At 40.4% G+C, this 14,255-nt stretch overlaps 1 protein-coding gene and 1 long non-coding RNA gene across 15 annotated transcripts; both read left to right on the forward strand.

The window, feature by feature from the left end:
- The first annotated feature begins 1,704 nt into the window (after positions 1-1,704).
- Positions 1,705-9,305, forward strand: LOC108256811 (zinc finger protein 501). Of its 14 annotated transcripts, none has more exons than XM_053675117.1 (5): positions 1,707-2,326; positions 2,943-3,212; positions 4,167-4,196; positions 4,860-4,902; positions 7,340-9,305. In XM_053675117.1, the coding sequence occupies exons 4-5, from the start codon at positions 4,897-4,899 to the stop codon at positions 8,276-8,278; spliced, it is 945 nt and encodes a 314-aa protein (XP_053531092.1). In that variant the 5' UTR covers positions 1,707-2,326; positions 2,943-3,212; positions 4,167-4,196; positions 4,860-4,896; the 3' UTR covers positions 8,279-9,305. The 14 variants fall into 14 exon arrangements, with proteins under 14 accessions (XP_053531088.1, XP_053531089.1, XP_053531090.1 ...); XM_053675119.1 differs by having other exon boundaries at positions 1,707-2,201; XM_053675121.1 differs by having other exon boundaries at positions 1,707-2,180.
- Positions 9,306-9,738: 433 nt separating this feature from the next.
- LOC108257482 (uncharacterized) lies at positions 9,739-14,208 on the forward strand. The gene is made up of 3 exons (XR_001810472.3): positions 9,739-10,921; positions 11,046-11,163; positions 12,758-14,208. It is a non-coding gene; the product is annotated as an uncharacterized LOC108257482 (long non-coding RNA).
- The last annotated feature ends 47 nt before the right edge of the window (positions 14,209-14,255 follow it).

The following is a 14,255-nucleotide window of genomic DNA, read 5'->3' on the forward strand; positions in this document are numbered from 1 at the left end:
AGAGAGAGCTAGAGAGAGATAGATAGAGAGAGGGAGAGCTAGATAGATAGAGAGCTCGATAGAGAGAGAGCTAGATAGATAGATAGAAAGCTAGATAGAGAGCTAGAGAGAGAGCTAGCTAGATAGAGAGAGCTAGAGCGAGAGAGAGCTAGAGAGAGATAGATAGAGAGAGGGAGAGCTAGATAGATAGAGAGCTCGATAGAGAGAGAGCTAGATAGATAGATAGAAAGCTAGATAGAGAGCTAGAGAGAGAGCTAGCTAGATAGAGAGAGAGCTAGAGAGAGAGCTAGACAGAGAGAGCTAGGTAGAGAGAGAGAGAGAGACAGATAGATAGAGAGCTAGATAGATAGATAGAGAGCTAGATAGATAGATAGATAGAGAGCTAGACAGAGAGATAGAGCTAGAGCGAGAGAGTCAGAGAGCTAGAGAGAGAGATAGAGAGGGAGAGAGAGAGAGCTAGATAGATAGAGAGCTCGATAGAGAGCTAGATAGAGAGAGACAGATAGAGCTAGATAGATAGAGAGAGAGCTAGATATAGAGAGAGAGCTAGAGAGAGCTAGACAGAGAGAGCTAGACAGAGAGAGCTAGACAGAGACAGATAGATAGAGAGCGAGCTAGAGAGCTAGATAGAGAGCTAGATAGAGAGAGAGCTAGACAGAGAGAGCTAGACAGAGAGAGCTAGACAGAGAGAGCTAGACAGAGAGAGCTAGACAGAGAGAGCTAGACAGAGAGAGCTAGACAGAGACAGATAGATAGAGAGCGAGCTAGAGAGCTAGATAGAGAGAGAGCTAGATAGATAGAGCTAGATAGATAGATAGAGAGGTAGATAGAGAGCTAGACAGAGAGAGCTAGAGCAAGAGAGTCAGAGAGAGCTAGAGAGAGATAGAGAGGGAGAGAGAGCGAGCTAGATAGATAGAGAGCTCAATAGAGAGAGAGAGAGCTAGATAGAGAGAGAAAGCTAGATAGAGAGAGACAGATAGAGCTAGATAGATAGATAGATAGAGAGCTAGATAGAGAGAGAGAGCTAGATATAGAGAGAGCTAGAGAGAGAGAGCTAGACAGAGAGAGATAGACAGAGAGAGATAGAGACAGCTAGATAGAGAGAGCTAGATAGATAGATAGAGAGCTAGAGAGAGAGAGCTAGATAGAGAGCTAGAGATAGATAGATAGAAGGAGAAAGAAGAAGCAAAGAAAAAAGAAAAATAACCCCCACCCAAAAAAAAAAAAAAAAAAAAGTCAGATCAGTATAGAGAGAGAGAGAGAGAGCTGGATAGAGAGATAGTTCTTCTGCTGCGGTTGTGTGGGGTCACTGTCTCCACCGGTGATAGCGGTGTAGGGCTTGAAGTGAAAACTGTCTGTGGTGTCGGTGTTACTGCTGGTACGGGCGCGGGTGTCGGTGTTACTGCTGGTACGGGCGCGGGTGTCGGTGTTACTGCTGGTACGGGCGCGGGTGTCGGTGTTATCCCTGCTCTCCCACCGCCAGCAGAACCTCCTCCACCTGTTCTCCATTCCCCGGTACACACCTGACGCCATGGCGGAGAGACAGCGTCTCCTCTCCGGCCTCGGAGGCCATGGCGTCCCGCTCACCTTCACCCACTCTTAACTTTCACTAACCACCGATAACTCAATAACTAGAGCTTCAATAAATTAATGAAAGAAAATAAAAAAAAAAACAACAAACTCGCAAAAAACTTTGACAAGACGCCAAACGGCTCTCACGCGCTCTATACACCACGCCCACTCCAACACCGCGCATGCGCAGATATAGTTAGCTAGATAACTAGCATGCGCAGAGAGCTAGCTAGCGATGGGCAGCATGCTCCACTCTCATAAAAATGATGCACTGGTTCCCCTCGAAGAGAAAGAAGTAACAATTTCTGAACTCTCTCTGACTCATACTTTTCTTTTTATTTAAAGGAACAGAGTTGTTGTTGTTGTAGTAGTAGTAGTAGTAGTAGTAGTAGTAGTAGTAGTAGTAGAATTGGGCGGAAGTGAAGCGTTTTTCGGAGCGCTCACATGAACAGTCCGACACGCGGTCTTTCACTGAAGACACCGAGGCTGATAGCATGATTCACAGGTGCAGTCTTTATGGTCACGGGACGCACGTAATTGCCACGTCACGTGATTTAGCACAAACTTCAGATACCGGTCACGTGAAGTGCTTCCCCGGTCATGACTGGGTAAGGGAACACAAGTTCTGGGTCAGTGCTTCCCTTTGACTTTTGTCTGGATTTTGAACTGAACTTGACTGAATGTTTTGGAAGGGCTGGGGGGATTTCAGTATGCTCTGTACATGGTCTTTGAGGCACCCTTTGATTTCACAGCTGTGAGTCTTTGTTTTAAAATATAATTAGGACTTGATTCTATTTGTTGAACTATTAACATCGCTTTTTCTCCATATGCAAGTCTCATTTTCCCCTCACAAAAAATGGTACTTTATTCTGTTGGAGAACTGCCATATTCTGTTGCCACTGAAAGGTGTATCTCTCTCTCTCTCACATTTTTCTCTCTCACACACATTTTTTCTCTCTTCATCTGACTATAAACTACCTTTCAATTAATTTGTCACAGGAAACATGCTCTCATTGATGTGCTGGTGCCACTTGAAGAACAGGATATTAAAATTAACGACAGGGCTTTTATGTCTCAAATACGGGCACATGAGAAACAGAATTTCAAAACTTTATTATTCTTGCTACATCCTGAATAAAACACAAGGGATTGACAGTTCCAACATGTCATCCCATTTGTCATCCCATTTGTTTGTGCACTTCTCTCATGAAGGAGCCACGGATCTAGAGCCAGTTTTTTAATACAACATTTGATCTTATGAAAATGCATGTGTTTTGTTCAGGTCGAGTAGCCTTATGGAAATTTATTGTAATACATTTATGAGTATATAAAACTATCCATCCATCTTCTATACCGCTTATCCTTTTCAGGGTCACGGGGAACCTGGAGCCTATCCCAGGAAGCATGGGGCACAATGTGGGGTACACCCTGGACAGGGTGCCAGTCCATCGCAGGGCACAATCACATACACATTGACACACCCGTTCATATACTTCAGACACGCCAATCAGCCTACCATGCATGTCTTTGGACTGGGGGAGAAAACCAGAGTACCCAGAGGAAACCCCCGCAGCACGGGGAGAACATGTAAACTCCGCACACACAGGGCCACGGTGGGAATCGAACCCTTGACCCTGGAGGTGAATGTGCTAACCACTAAACCACCGTGTGCCACATAAAACTAGTTCTTCTTAAATTATATCTTTTTCTTTTGGGCACCCTTATTTCACTGACCCTGTATATCAATAAATGAAAGATGCTTTCTAATTCAAAGAGCAACGTATTTTAACATCATGAAAGTGTGTGTGAGCAAGGGGGGGAATAGATTTAGATAAGATATTATGTATATTTAAACTATTTATTTCCATTTAAATTTAAGAGGTTAAAACTAGTTAGTCACATTTATTTACTATCTGGCAACACTACAACTCTCACGTTCGGGAGGCGGCGCGAAGAGATGACGTCATCTGAAAGGGGTGAACCGAAGGCAGGTTTAAAGGGCACTGCGCATGCGCCTCCTTCCTTACACTGCTCTGTGTGTGTGAATGGGTCGCGGTGGTAGATAAAGAACCAAAACACACACTCTGACTCTTTAAATCCGGTTCCGTTAAAACCGAGATCACTTCACGAACCCTTTAAACATCCTGAAATCACTAGACCGGAAGTGAGGGATTCTGTGGAAACCGGTAGGTGAGTAAATACAATAATAACAATAATAATCCAAATCAACTCACCTGTGCTGGTTTATTTAGCTCATAGCGCTTAGTGATGATAAACCCTGGTTTATAAATCTATATAAATGATGTATCATGTTCTAACCTCTAGTTTGAGTTAGTGGAGAGTAATAAAAGTGAGTGTTGATGGAATTGAATATCCACCACAAGACAGGAGCACAATTACACAATTGAAAGTTCAAAATTGAGGCAAATGTGATTTTATCTTTGCAATTTAATTTAATGTAGAATACATATAGCAATATTTTACCAATTCGTATCAATTGTAAGTAGCTACTTAAGAGTAGCAAGTCATTCACATGTTGATTTGTTGCTGTTTGTGTTCACATGTTGATTTGTTGCTGTTTGTGTCCACTGCAGTTCTTTCACAGACCGTCTACTCCACTCTAGGTAAGATCTTTTATGAAGTTTATTATTAACTAATTAATGAATATACTTATTGAATAGTATTATAGTAGTACATAAGGTATGTTTCTTATGGCAGGATTTTACATAAAATACCCCCTTTTTTAATTAACTATTAATCAGATGTTCATAATGATTTTAGTAAGTTAAGCTTTATTACTTTCACCCACTTGAAATGCCAGATTGGCTCAAAAAGAGTCTGTTACTTTAAAATGAAAAGATGCATGCTGTCTTTATCGGTTAAATATTTTTGTCTGTTAATTGGAAACACAAGAATTATTGTTTATAATGAGCTTTGAAAAGGGAGAGACACCGGTATGTGTATGCTTGGAGATCCACGAGGCAGGTGTTGGCCAGATCTCCAGCTCACCTGGAGATTAATCCACAGGTGTATGTTTGTAGAGTCATTTACAGCGGCTTTGAACGCGGTTCAACCAATCAGAATCAAGGACCAGAACTACCTGTTTTATTTTATTTTTTTTTAAATAAAAAAAAAAAAACACCTGAACTTCAACTGTGCTCCTAAAATTGAGATTTTTCTCAGGTTTTTGTGATTAGGAGCACAAGTGCTCTTTAAATTGTAAGAGTAGTGTCTACCTTAATGTGTAGTTAATTTCTGTAAAGCTAAAATATACTTTTCATTTTCAGCAGCAGGACTGGAGACAGGCTCCACAGCAGCAACAACATGATGGTGAGGCACTTGTACTTTTTGAAGAATAAGGATTTTTTTCCCTTTGGTTACATTAATCAATTTATATGGTTAATTAATCAATTATGAATAGATAATATTTATGAAGTTCTGCATATGAATTTGTTGGTAAGACTACAAAATAATTATTTAGCTTAATGGTTATGTATTAGCTTGGTATGTTTGGAAATAAAATGACAATGCTGATGAATAAATGCTATAAATATGTTGCTGTTTGTCGCTTGATTTTACTCGAAGCACAGGTGTGTCTTATGAGTACATTTTTGAGATGATGAATCGAATAGAAATTCCACAACATATACCATTATCATTGGTTTAATTGCTTCCATCAAACCCAATACAATTTCCATTAAAGACATCTGAATTTGAAGGCGGGGAATGAAAGTCAGTCCTGTAAGGATTTCAGGATCCTATAAGGATATGCTGTTCATAAAGGAATGGCTCCAGAATCGCATATCCACCCCTGACTCAAGGAGTGAGAGATTTTAGAAATAAAGGTGGAGTTGAGGCTAAAGAATGGTCACGGTAGACGGGTAAGCAACCGCTCGAATTATATTAGGCCTGCACGATTTGGAGAAGGGGGGAAAAAACAAATTGCGATTTACTATTTTAAAAAAAAAAAAAAAAAAAAAAAAGAGCTACAGGGTTGTTGTGTTGGTTTGCACAGCATCAAAGAAAGATAAGATACTTAATTAATCCCCAGCCAGAGAAATTTGAGAAAGACCAAGCATAATGAAAACTTATCTTCTAACACTACAACAAACAAACAAACAAAACAATGCAATTTCTAGTGCTTTTGATTATTTAAAACCACTTCAACATTGTGGCCTTTTTTTCACATAAAGCTGTCATGATGCAAACATGTTATGGCAAATCAAGCAAATACAGCATTTATTTATTTAAATTAATGTTAATTTGTACACATACACCACTGTTAATTAATAATTCATATTTGTGCATAATACATAGTCCTTTAAAACAAACTGAATACTGAAATTTGCCATCCTGGTGGATGGCAGCAGATTCTTCTCAAGAATCTCCCGGTAAAGGGCTCCATTCATCGTTCCTTCAATTATATGAAGTCTGCCAGTACCATGCGATGAAAAACAGCCCCACACCATGATGCTTCACCTCCACACTTCACTGTTGGTGTAGTGTTTTTAGGGTGATGTGCAGTGACATTTCTTCTCCAAACATGGTAGTGTAGACTGAACAGACTACTGCTGTCCAAATGAGTTGTAGCAAACTTTAAACGAGCGTCGACATGCCTTTTCTTTAGTAATGGAGTCTTGCGGGTGAGCGTGAGCAGTGGAGTGCATTGCGCATTGTTTTCTCTGTGACGATGGCTCCTGCTTCCTCCAAGTGTTTCTGGAGCTCTTTCTGAGTGATTCTTGGCTCTTGGGCTACTCTTCTGACTATTCTTCTGACTCCCTGGTCAGAAATCTTGCGAGGAGATCCTGTGCATCAATTGCGAATCTGTTTTTAGAGCATTTAAACCTAACATGGTGAACAAACTATATTATAGAATTCAGGCCATTTTATTGGGGTTATCTCGTACGATGTGGCAAGGAATAAACTGGAAAGACCTTTTGTAATATCACAGTCTAAAACTGGATTTAAAGAGAAGCAAATCAGTAAATGAATCACAAGTAAATGAATCTTATGAAAATGAATAAATAATTAAAAAAAAAAAAAAAAAGAAATACATCTGTATCCAATTCCATCAATATGCTTAGCAACAAGAAGGTTGCGAAGGTCTTGGGAGAGCTTTGCTTTAACCGATCATGAGATCTTTCTTGTGTGACAATTTTAACGAAAAGCCTTTTTATAGACCAACACACTGTGGAACACTTTGGATATAAACAAGTTTGTCCTCGTGCATCAGTTTGATTTCCACGGTGTTTAAAATGCTGCCTTAGAGGACTTGGAGGTTCCACACTTTCTTCCTCAGTCGCCTGATGATTTCGCCTCCGTCTGATGGTGACTGAGGTCATGTTGGGAATAAAAGGTAACGCTGACAGAAAGTAAACTGAAGAAAGTCATTGTGATTCTGGGTGTCTGCTAATGCTAGCGTGCGTATGACATCATGCGCAGTCACCTAGGAAGTGGCTTATACTTGCAGTTAGTAAAAAAAAAAATACGCTAGTGTTATATTTGAGATGATATTATAATCCACACACTAGACGGTAGTGCAGCGTGCATAGTGTAAGTGTACAGTGTTTCATTTGGGACACAACTTTAGTATTTACTCTCCGAGGCGTGTTTTCGGAAGAGAAGTAACGTAATGAGTAAACATGCCCCGTGCCGCGCGCAGACCAACTAATCGACAATGAGATTCGTTGACAACGATTTTCATACTCAATTACTATCGATTAGTTCTTGCAGCTCTAATGTCGAATAATTTTATTGTGTTTTCCAGATGTACCACTGCCCAGATTGTGGGGAGAGGTTTACTAAAAGTCATCATCTCGAAGATCACGAGCGGATCCACACGAGAGAGAAGCCGCTTGACTGCTCCCAGTGTGGGAAGAGTTTTACCCGACTACGTGCTCTCCAACAGCACGAGTGCATTCACACAGGAGAGAAGTCGTATCACTGCTCAGAGTGTGGGAAGAGATTTATTTGTCGGAGTAATCTCCAACGACACGAGCGCATTCACACAGGAGAGAAGCCGTATCACTGCTCCCAGTGTGGGAAGAGCTTTACTTGTCAGAGTAATCTCCTACAACACCAGCGCATTCACACAGGCGAGAAGCCGTTTAACTGTGGACAGTGTGGGAAGAGTTTTACTCAACAGAGTAGTCTCCAACGTCACCAGCGCATTCACACAGGAGAGAAGCCGTATCACTGTGGACAGTGTGGGAAGAGTTTTACTTGTCAAAGTACTCTCCAAATACACGAGCGTATTCACACGGGAGAGAAGCCGCATCACTGCTCACAGTGTGGGAAGAGTTTTACTTGTCAAAGTACTCTCCATATACACGAGCGCATTCACACAGGAGAGAAACCATATCACTGTGAACAGTGTGGGAAGAGTTTTACTTGTCAAAGTACTCTCCAAATACATGAGCGCATTCATACCGGACAGAAGCCGTATCACTGTGGACAGTGTGAGAAGAGTTTCACTTGTCAGAGTCATCTCCAACAGCATGAGCGCATCCACACAGGAGAAAAGCCTTATCAATGCTCGCAGTGTGGGAAAAGTTTTCGTCACCAGAGGGCCCTCCACAGCCACCAGCAGAGTCATACAGGACAGAAACCATACCTCTGCGGACAATGTGGGCGGGGCTATACTCATTCGAGTTCATTAAGGACACACAAGTGCTCTGACTTAAAGCCATCAGATCTTGACATGTGAATTTGTCAAACATGTGTTTTTTTTGTTTGTTTGTTTTTTTGTTTTTTTTGTTTTTTTATAAAGGGAGGCAAGGAGACATTTCAGGCGTAAAACTATTCTGCAGTATTCTGTTGCATGGGACTTCATGATTTTATGGTGTTTTACTTTTTGTCCCCCAAATGCTACAATACCAAACATAGAATACACACCTTTAACCAGTGGGAATGCCCATTTTAATCGACCAATCCAGATCTCTGAATGAGACACGTGACTCTGACATCTCCCTCTAAAATAAGACTTTTTATTTTAAATGATTTTTAAATGCGAGCTAGAATTTGCTTTTTAAAATGTCATGCTGTGCATACTATCTAACTGGACACCTTTCCAAGCCAATAGAAGATGGTTGTGTTTGCAGGCAATGTGAAGAGAGAATTCTTGTCCAAGTTGCTCCGTCTTTGCAGCGTCCATTTAACTATTGCTAACTACACTTTATGGCCAAAAGTATGTGGATGCTTGACACCACACCCATATATGCCTTTTGAACATCCTCTGATGGAATCGCATCCAATGCATGGTCTGTTGTAGTTTTCAGATTTACTGCAACCCAGACTAGGATAACACACTTACACAGTAAGATCATTGAATGGATATTTGTTGTGTATATATGTTCTATTAAGAAATAAGAAAATGTTTGTATGACCTGCAAGTCTTAGGATTTTATGCAGGATCACTATCACAATCGTGGATATGCAGTGACTGGAGCATTGAGAGAGTACATTACTGGGGTCTGGGTTTGATGACCACCTTCACTTTAATAAATCACATGTTTAATAATTCACCAAGTTTATACTTTCCTTATTAATCAACAAACTCTCCATAATGCAAATCATAAATGGGTTTTCTCATAGTTATGTAATTTCCTTTTAAAAATGTGAAATGTTACATTTATAAATCTTCAGATGCTTTGGTTTGACACTCACAGATAAACTAATGCATATTAATCATCCTTCATGTTTTTCCAACTTGAATAAAGTTTACCTTTGGAATATTTTGAGCTTATTAGTCAAATTAAATTACTACCAGTTCATTCATCAGTAGATTGTGAATTACAGCGGGGGAAATAAGTATGGGAGGCGTCAACATTTTCTTTTTTTCAGTAAATATATTTTCATTGAGGTTGTTCACATGAAATTTTCACCAGACATCAGTATTAACTCAAGATATCCAGAAATATAAAGAATTCACAACATTAACTCCATAAATAAAGTTATGTGTAATAAAGTGGAATGAGACAGGAAAAAAGTATTGAACAAGAAAAAGCAGTTCTCCAAGGCAAGGAACCAGCTGAAATCCATAAGTAATTATACCCCCATTCAGTGCAAATTCATATCAGCTGGTGTAGTAAATTGATGGTCTATTTATATATTTATATATATATATATATATATATATATATATATATATATATATATATATATATATAAAAAATGTCCTAGTTCTCGATAGCTTGTTCTCGGTACTTGTCTAAGCGGTCTCTCATCTGCAACACGTACTGAAGAATGCCTTGCTCACCTGCTGCAGATGTTGTAGGGGCTTCCCAGCTCTTCCTCAGCAGATCTAGTGGAATCTGGACAGAGCATCTGTAAAACAATTATAAAGTGAAAACCCTGTTGATGCTTGGGGTACCTTTCTATATGCAAACAACATGAACGTTGTTAAAATTTAGTAACTGAATGTTCCTGACAAGCGGCGTGGACAGAATAATAGTAATGGGATTACTTAAATTGCGAGAGCACAAATGCCATTCCAATTAGTGGGGCAGTAGAAATAGGCCTGTGAATCTCATATCCAATACCAATCTGGCATAAACAGTGACCCTATCCTGCCAGGGTGATAACTAAGCATGAAGAGACTGGTAGGGCACCTAAATCCTCCTCCCCTATATGATGAACACAGACTGGGTAAGGCTTATGAGGCTTGTTCACAGTGATATGATCTAGGGGTGGTCCAACATTACGTGAAAGAGAACCGTTAGTATATGACAATGCCATCTGAAAAAATGAGGAATGAGTGGCATTCAAAGAACGATTGTTGAGAAAATGCCCCATTCACCATCGATAGAGATTAACACATCCTTTTGATGAGAGTAACATTAATCATAGAACTAAGGGAATGCAGGGAAAAGGGGTTGTCTACTGAAGATGGCAGAACAAAGTGAGTTGAGATGTTATGCTGGTGAGCAGTAAGATTAGCATATTGCCAAAAGGTGTTATGGGAGTACAGGTGAAGTCCTGTGGTTAGTGTTGGTGCCAGGAGATACAGAGCCATAGGTACTATCAAGACTAGATAATAGAGGAGTGGTTTCATTAGGAGGATCAATTTGTATTTGTTTCCAAGTCTAATACAATAAAATGTGTATGTGTTAAGTTAAGACGAGAAGAGGCCTCCTAGGGGCTGGTTGACTGTGAATTTTCTTCTGTCTAGGGTGAGTTTGTTCTAGTTGGGCACCTTTCAGTCTACTTGTGTGGATCCACTAGGGTTGAGAGTCAGTGAATATGGTCGTGCGAGTGACACTTATCACCGTTGTGGGAAGTCCAAAGGCAGCTTCTCCAACTTTCCTGGGGTTGAGGCTTTTCCCAGTACTGCATCACCTGGGAGAAAGGGGTGAGTAGGTTTCTCTGTAGGTAAAGGGAGAGAAGAAGAGACATTACCATGATTACACTGAATAATTTTTCAATTAAGGCTTGCGTATAATCGCCGATAATCATGTCCATGTCTCCTGTAAAAGAAACACCAGGGTTACCTTTAGTCCACGAGGTTTGAAATGGTCTGCCCATTATGATTTCAAAAGGAAATAATTGAGACTTTGGATGTGGCGTCATTCGAATCTCACAGAACAGCACTGAGTAAGTCTGCCCAATTTCTATCTGTTGCAATTCAATTCAATTTTAATTGTATATCGCTTTTTACAACGATCATTGTCTCAAAGCAGCTTGACAGAAATCTATAAACACGGGATACAGATTTTAAATGTGTGAATTTATCCCAATTGAGCATGCTGGTGGTGACGGTGGTGAGGAAAAGCTCCCTAAGATGTTAAGAGGAAGAAATCTGGAGAGGAACTAGACTCAGAAGGGAACCCGTCCTTATCTCGGTAACAACGGATAGTGTGAAAGTAAAAGAAAGTTCATTATGGTTTTTATATGAAGTCTGTTTGTTGAACTAGTCCACTGTTCAAAGGAGCCCTGAGTGTAAAACTGTATGTAGTAATTGCAGTCCTGGGGCCTTAGAAGCAACCATAGTCCCAGCAACCGCAGTGAGAATGTCCATGTGGAATTGGAGTAGATGAGAGCTCCATCCAGAGGTAGGGCATCAGAACCAAGTGTGGGAACGTCTGCTATTAGAAGTTCATTTGTAGTGTAGTGACCAAGGACCTTCAATAAAATACAGCGAAAATCGGGACTAGTTAACTGAGCGTATCTAGTTTGATGTTTAAGAGAGTCGACAAAGTGACCAGGTTTATTTGTTGAAGGTAGAGCGTCACAAATGGCCTTTATTTCAGTAACACTCGGTGGCTTCATTGTGAAGCACTTAATAGCCTGGATGAAAAGTCAAGAGTTATGACATTTAGAAGCTGTGACGGTAGTGGAGTCAGCTGTGTTTCCTGAAGAAGAATTAGTATGAGCGCTATCGAGCAGATGTTGCACTTCCGGTTGTGGTTTAACTATTGAGGTTGTGGCTGACGGTCGTTGTGTTGACGAGTTATAGGACGGTGGTGCTGTTGGTGTAGGAGTGGAGGGACATGCCAATATGATGTCATTTTTAGAATTTCTCACCGTGGGTCATGTGAAGTTTTTAACGTTCGATTTGCCTTCGTTTTTACAACCGAACTGCTTGTCCCAATTAGGTTTCTGGTCCAGCCATTTATGTAGCGCACGCGTCATGTAATCATAATCCCACTGAGAGTCCCCATACTGTTATTATATGTAGCTGTATTTAAACAATCCTGATTAAAGGATCCCTCTCTAGGATAAGGACGCCATTGAACAGAACCTGTAGTCCATCCTGCCAAATTGTCAACCAAAGGTTGAATAAAGATACCAAATCCCCGATTATACATGCACTCATTAGGAGTGATCACTGATTTCGACTGACCACTTCCACCCATGTCTAATGATTTACACACAGAACAATTAAGACACAACAAAGACAGCGGGAAGGTGCAGCGCGGTGGTAAAGTATGTTCAAACAGTAAGAGGAACACAGGAAAAAAAAGTAAAACAATATAGCGGCCGGCGTCAAATAACTATTTATATTTACATTTACATTTATTCATTTAGGAGACACTTTTATCCAAAGCGACTTACAAATGAGGAAATACAAGCAAAGCGATACATCAAGCGGAGAACAATACAAGTAGTGTTGCCATGCAAGATTTATAATTGAGTTCTAGAGAAGCAAAGTGTGCAGAGTAAAGGTGTATTACACTTCCTTTCACAGAGCTGAATTTGATGACGGACCAAAAACTGAGTCTGATGGAGCTCCTTCATGTCTGTTTTAAGGAGATATAAGAAACAGACTTTTCCAGCTTGAAAAAGGTTTTATTTATCTTTGATGGCTTGGATGAGTGCTGTTTCTCTCCTGATTTCCAGAACTCAGTGAGAGTGTGTGATGTGACAGAGTGTCGCTGACAAACCTGATCACGAGGAGTCTGCTTCCCTATGCTCTCATCTGGATCACCTCCTGACCAGCAGCAGCTGATCAAATCCCCTCTGAGTCTGTCAATCGAGTGACAGATGTACGAGGGTTCATTGACCCACGGAAGGTGGAGTACTTCAGGAAGAGGATCAGTGATCCAAGCCTGGCCAATAACATCATCACACACCCGAAGTCATTAAGAAGCCTCTACATCCCAGTCTTCTGCTGGATCTCAGCCACTCTTCTAGAGAGAATGTTGGGGAAGCAGAGGGTGGAGAGATCCCCAAGACTCTGGCTCAAATATTCACACACTTCCTCATCATTCAGACAAACATCATAAGAGAAAAGTACTCAAAGTAGATTGAGATAGAGAGCGATAAATTGATCAAGGGGAGAGATATGATGCCTGGTTATAGGTTGATTGAACTTACTCCTCACAGGTGTTCTGGAACCAGAAAACTCTTCGTAAGCAAGGTTTAGGTTAATCAACCTAGAGTTCACGGATTATGTGATGGAAAGTTAACCTTGCTTTCTGGAACACCCTGATGTGTCACACATCATGTGTGATGACTGTTGGTGAGTGAAGCTCATTTAGAGCTGAAGTTTAAGGTTGCAGGACTTACGACTCAACAGGTGCACTCTCTCTCTCGCACACACACTTTAATATTTTGGTTTATATCTAGAGCCGTCTCTGTATATGACTCTGAGTATGTTTTTTTGGTACAGTGGATCTTTGTGACCGAACACACCAAAGTCAGAGATGATAACATTCCCATCCCCGGAATTCCTTCTTATCTATTTCCCCTCCCTATTCTTTTCTGTCCTCTCTACATAAGCAAGGCCTTTCCACTCTGTAGAATAGACTGCTGTAGACATTTTTATATTTCTGCTGGTGATCTAAAGACACTCAAACTGAACGATAAAGACATGACGTGAAGATCAATCCAGTCTCCTGATCATCTTTGCTGAATGTCTAACATGGCAACACAGCATCAGTGTTTTGCTGTTGCTTATCTCTGTCTCCATCTTTAAATACTATTAGAATCTTCTGGTCTGGATTAAACCTAAGAATATGGCAATGCTGTGAGGCAGCACATCTGATTTATTCTGTGATATCTGAAATATTTAGCCCATTATACTAGAATCCTATTGGTGGACTTTTGCCTGGTCCATAATATCATCATTCAAAATCTATTGATGAATACACTGGTAGTAATGTAATTTGATTAATAAACTCATAAAATATCCCACAGGTAAACTTTATTCAAGTTGAAGAAACATGAATTATGATTAATATGCA

Source organism: Ictalurus punctatus, chromosome 24 (genome assembly GCF_001660625.3).
Source record: "Ictalurus punctatus breed USDA103 chromosome 24, Coco_2.0, whole genome shotgun sequence".
Taxonomy (NCBI): domain Eukaryota; kingdom Metazoa; phylum Chordata; class Actinopteri; order Siluriformes; family Ictaluridae; genus Ictalurus; species Ictalurus punctatus.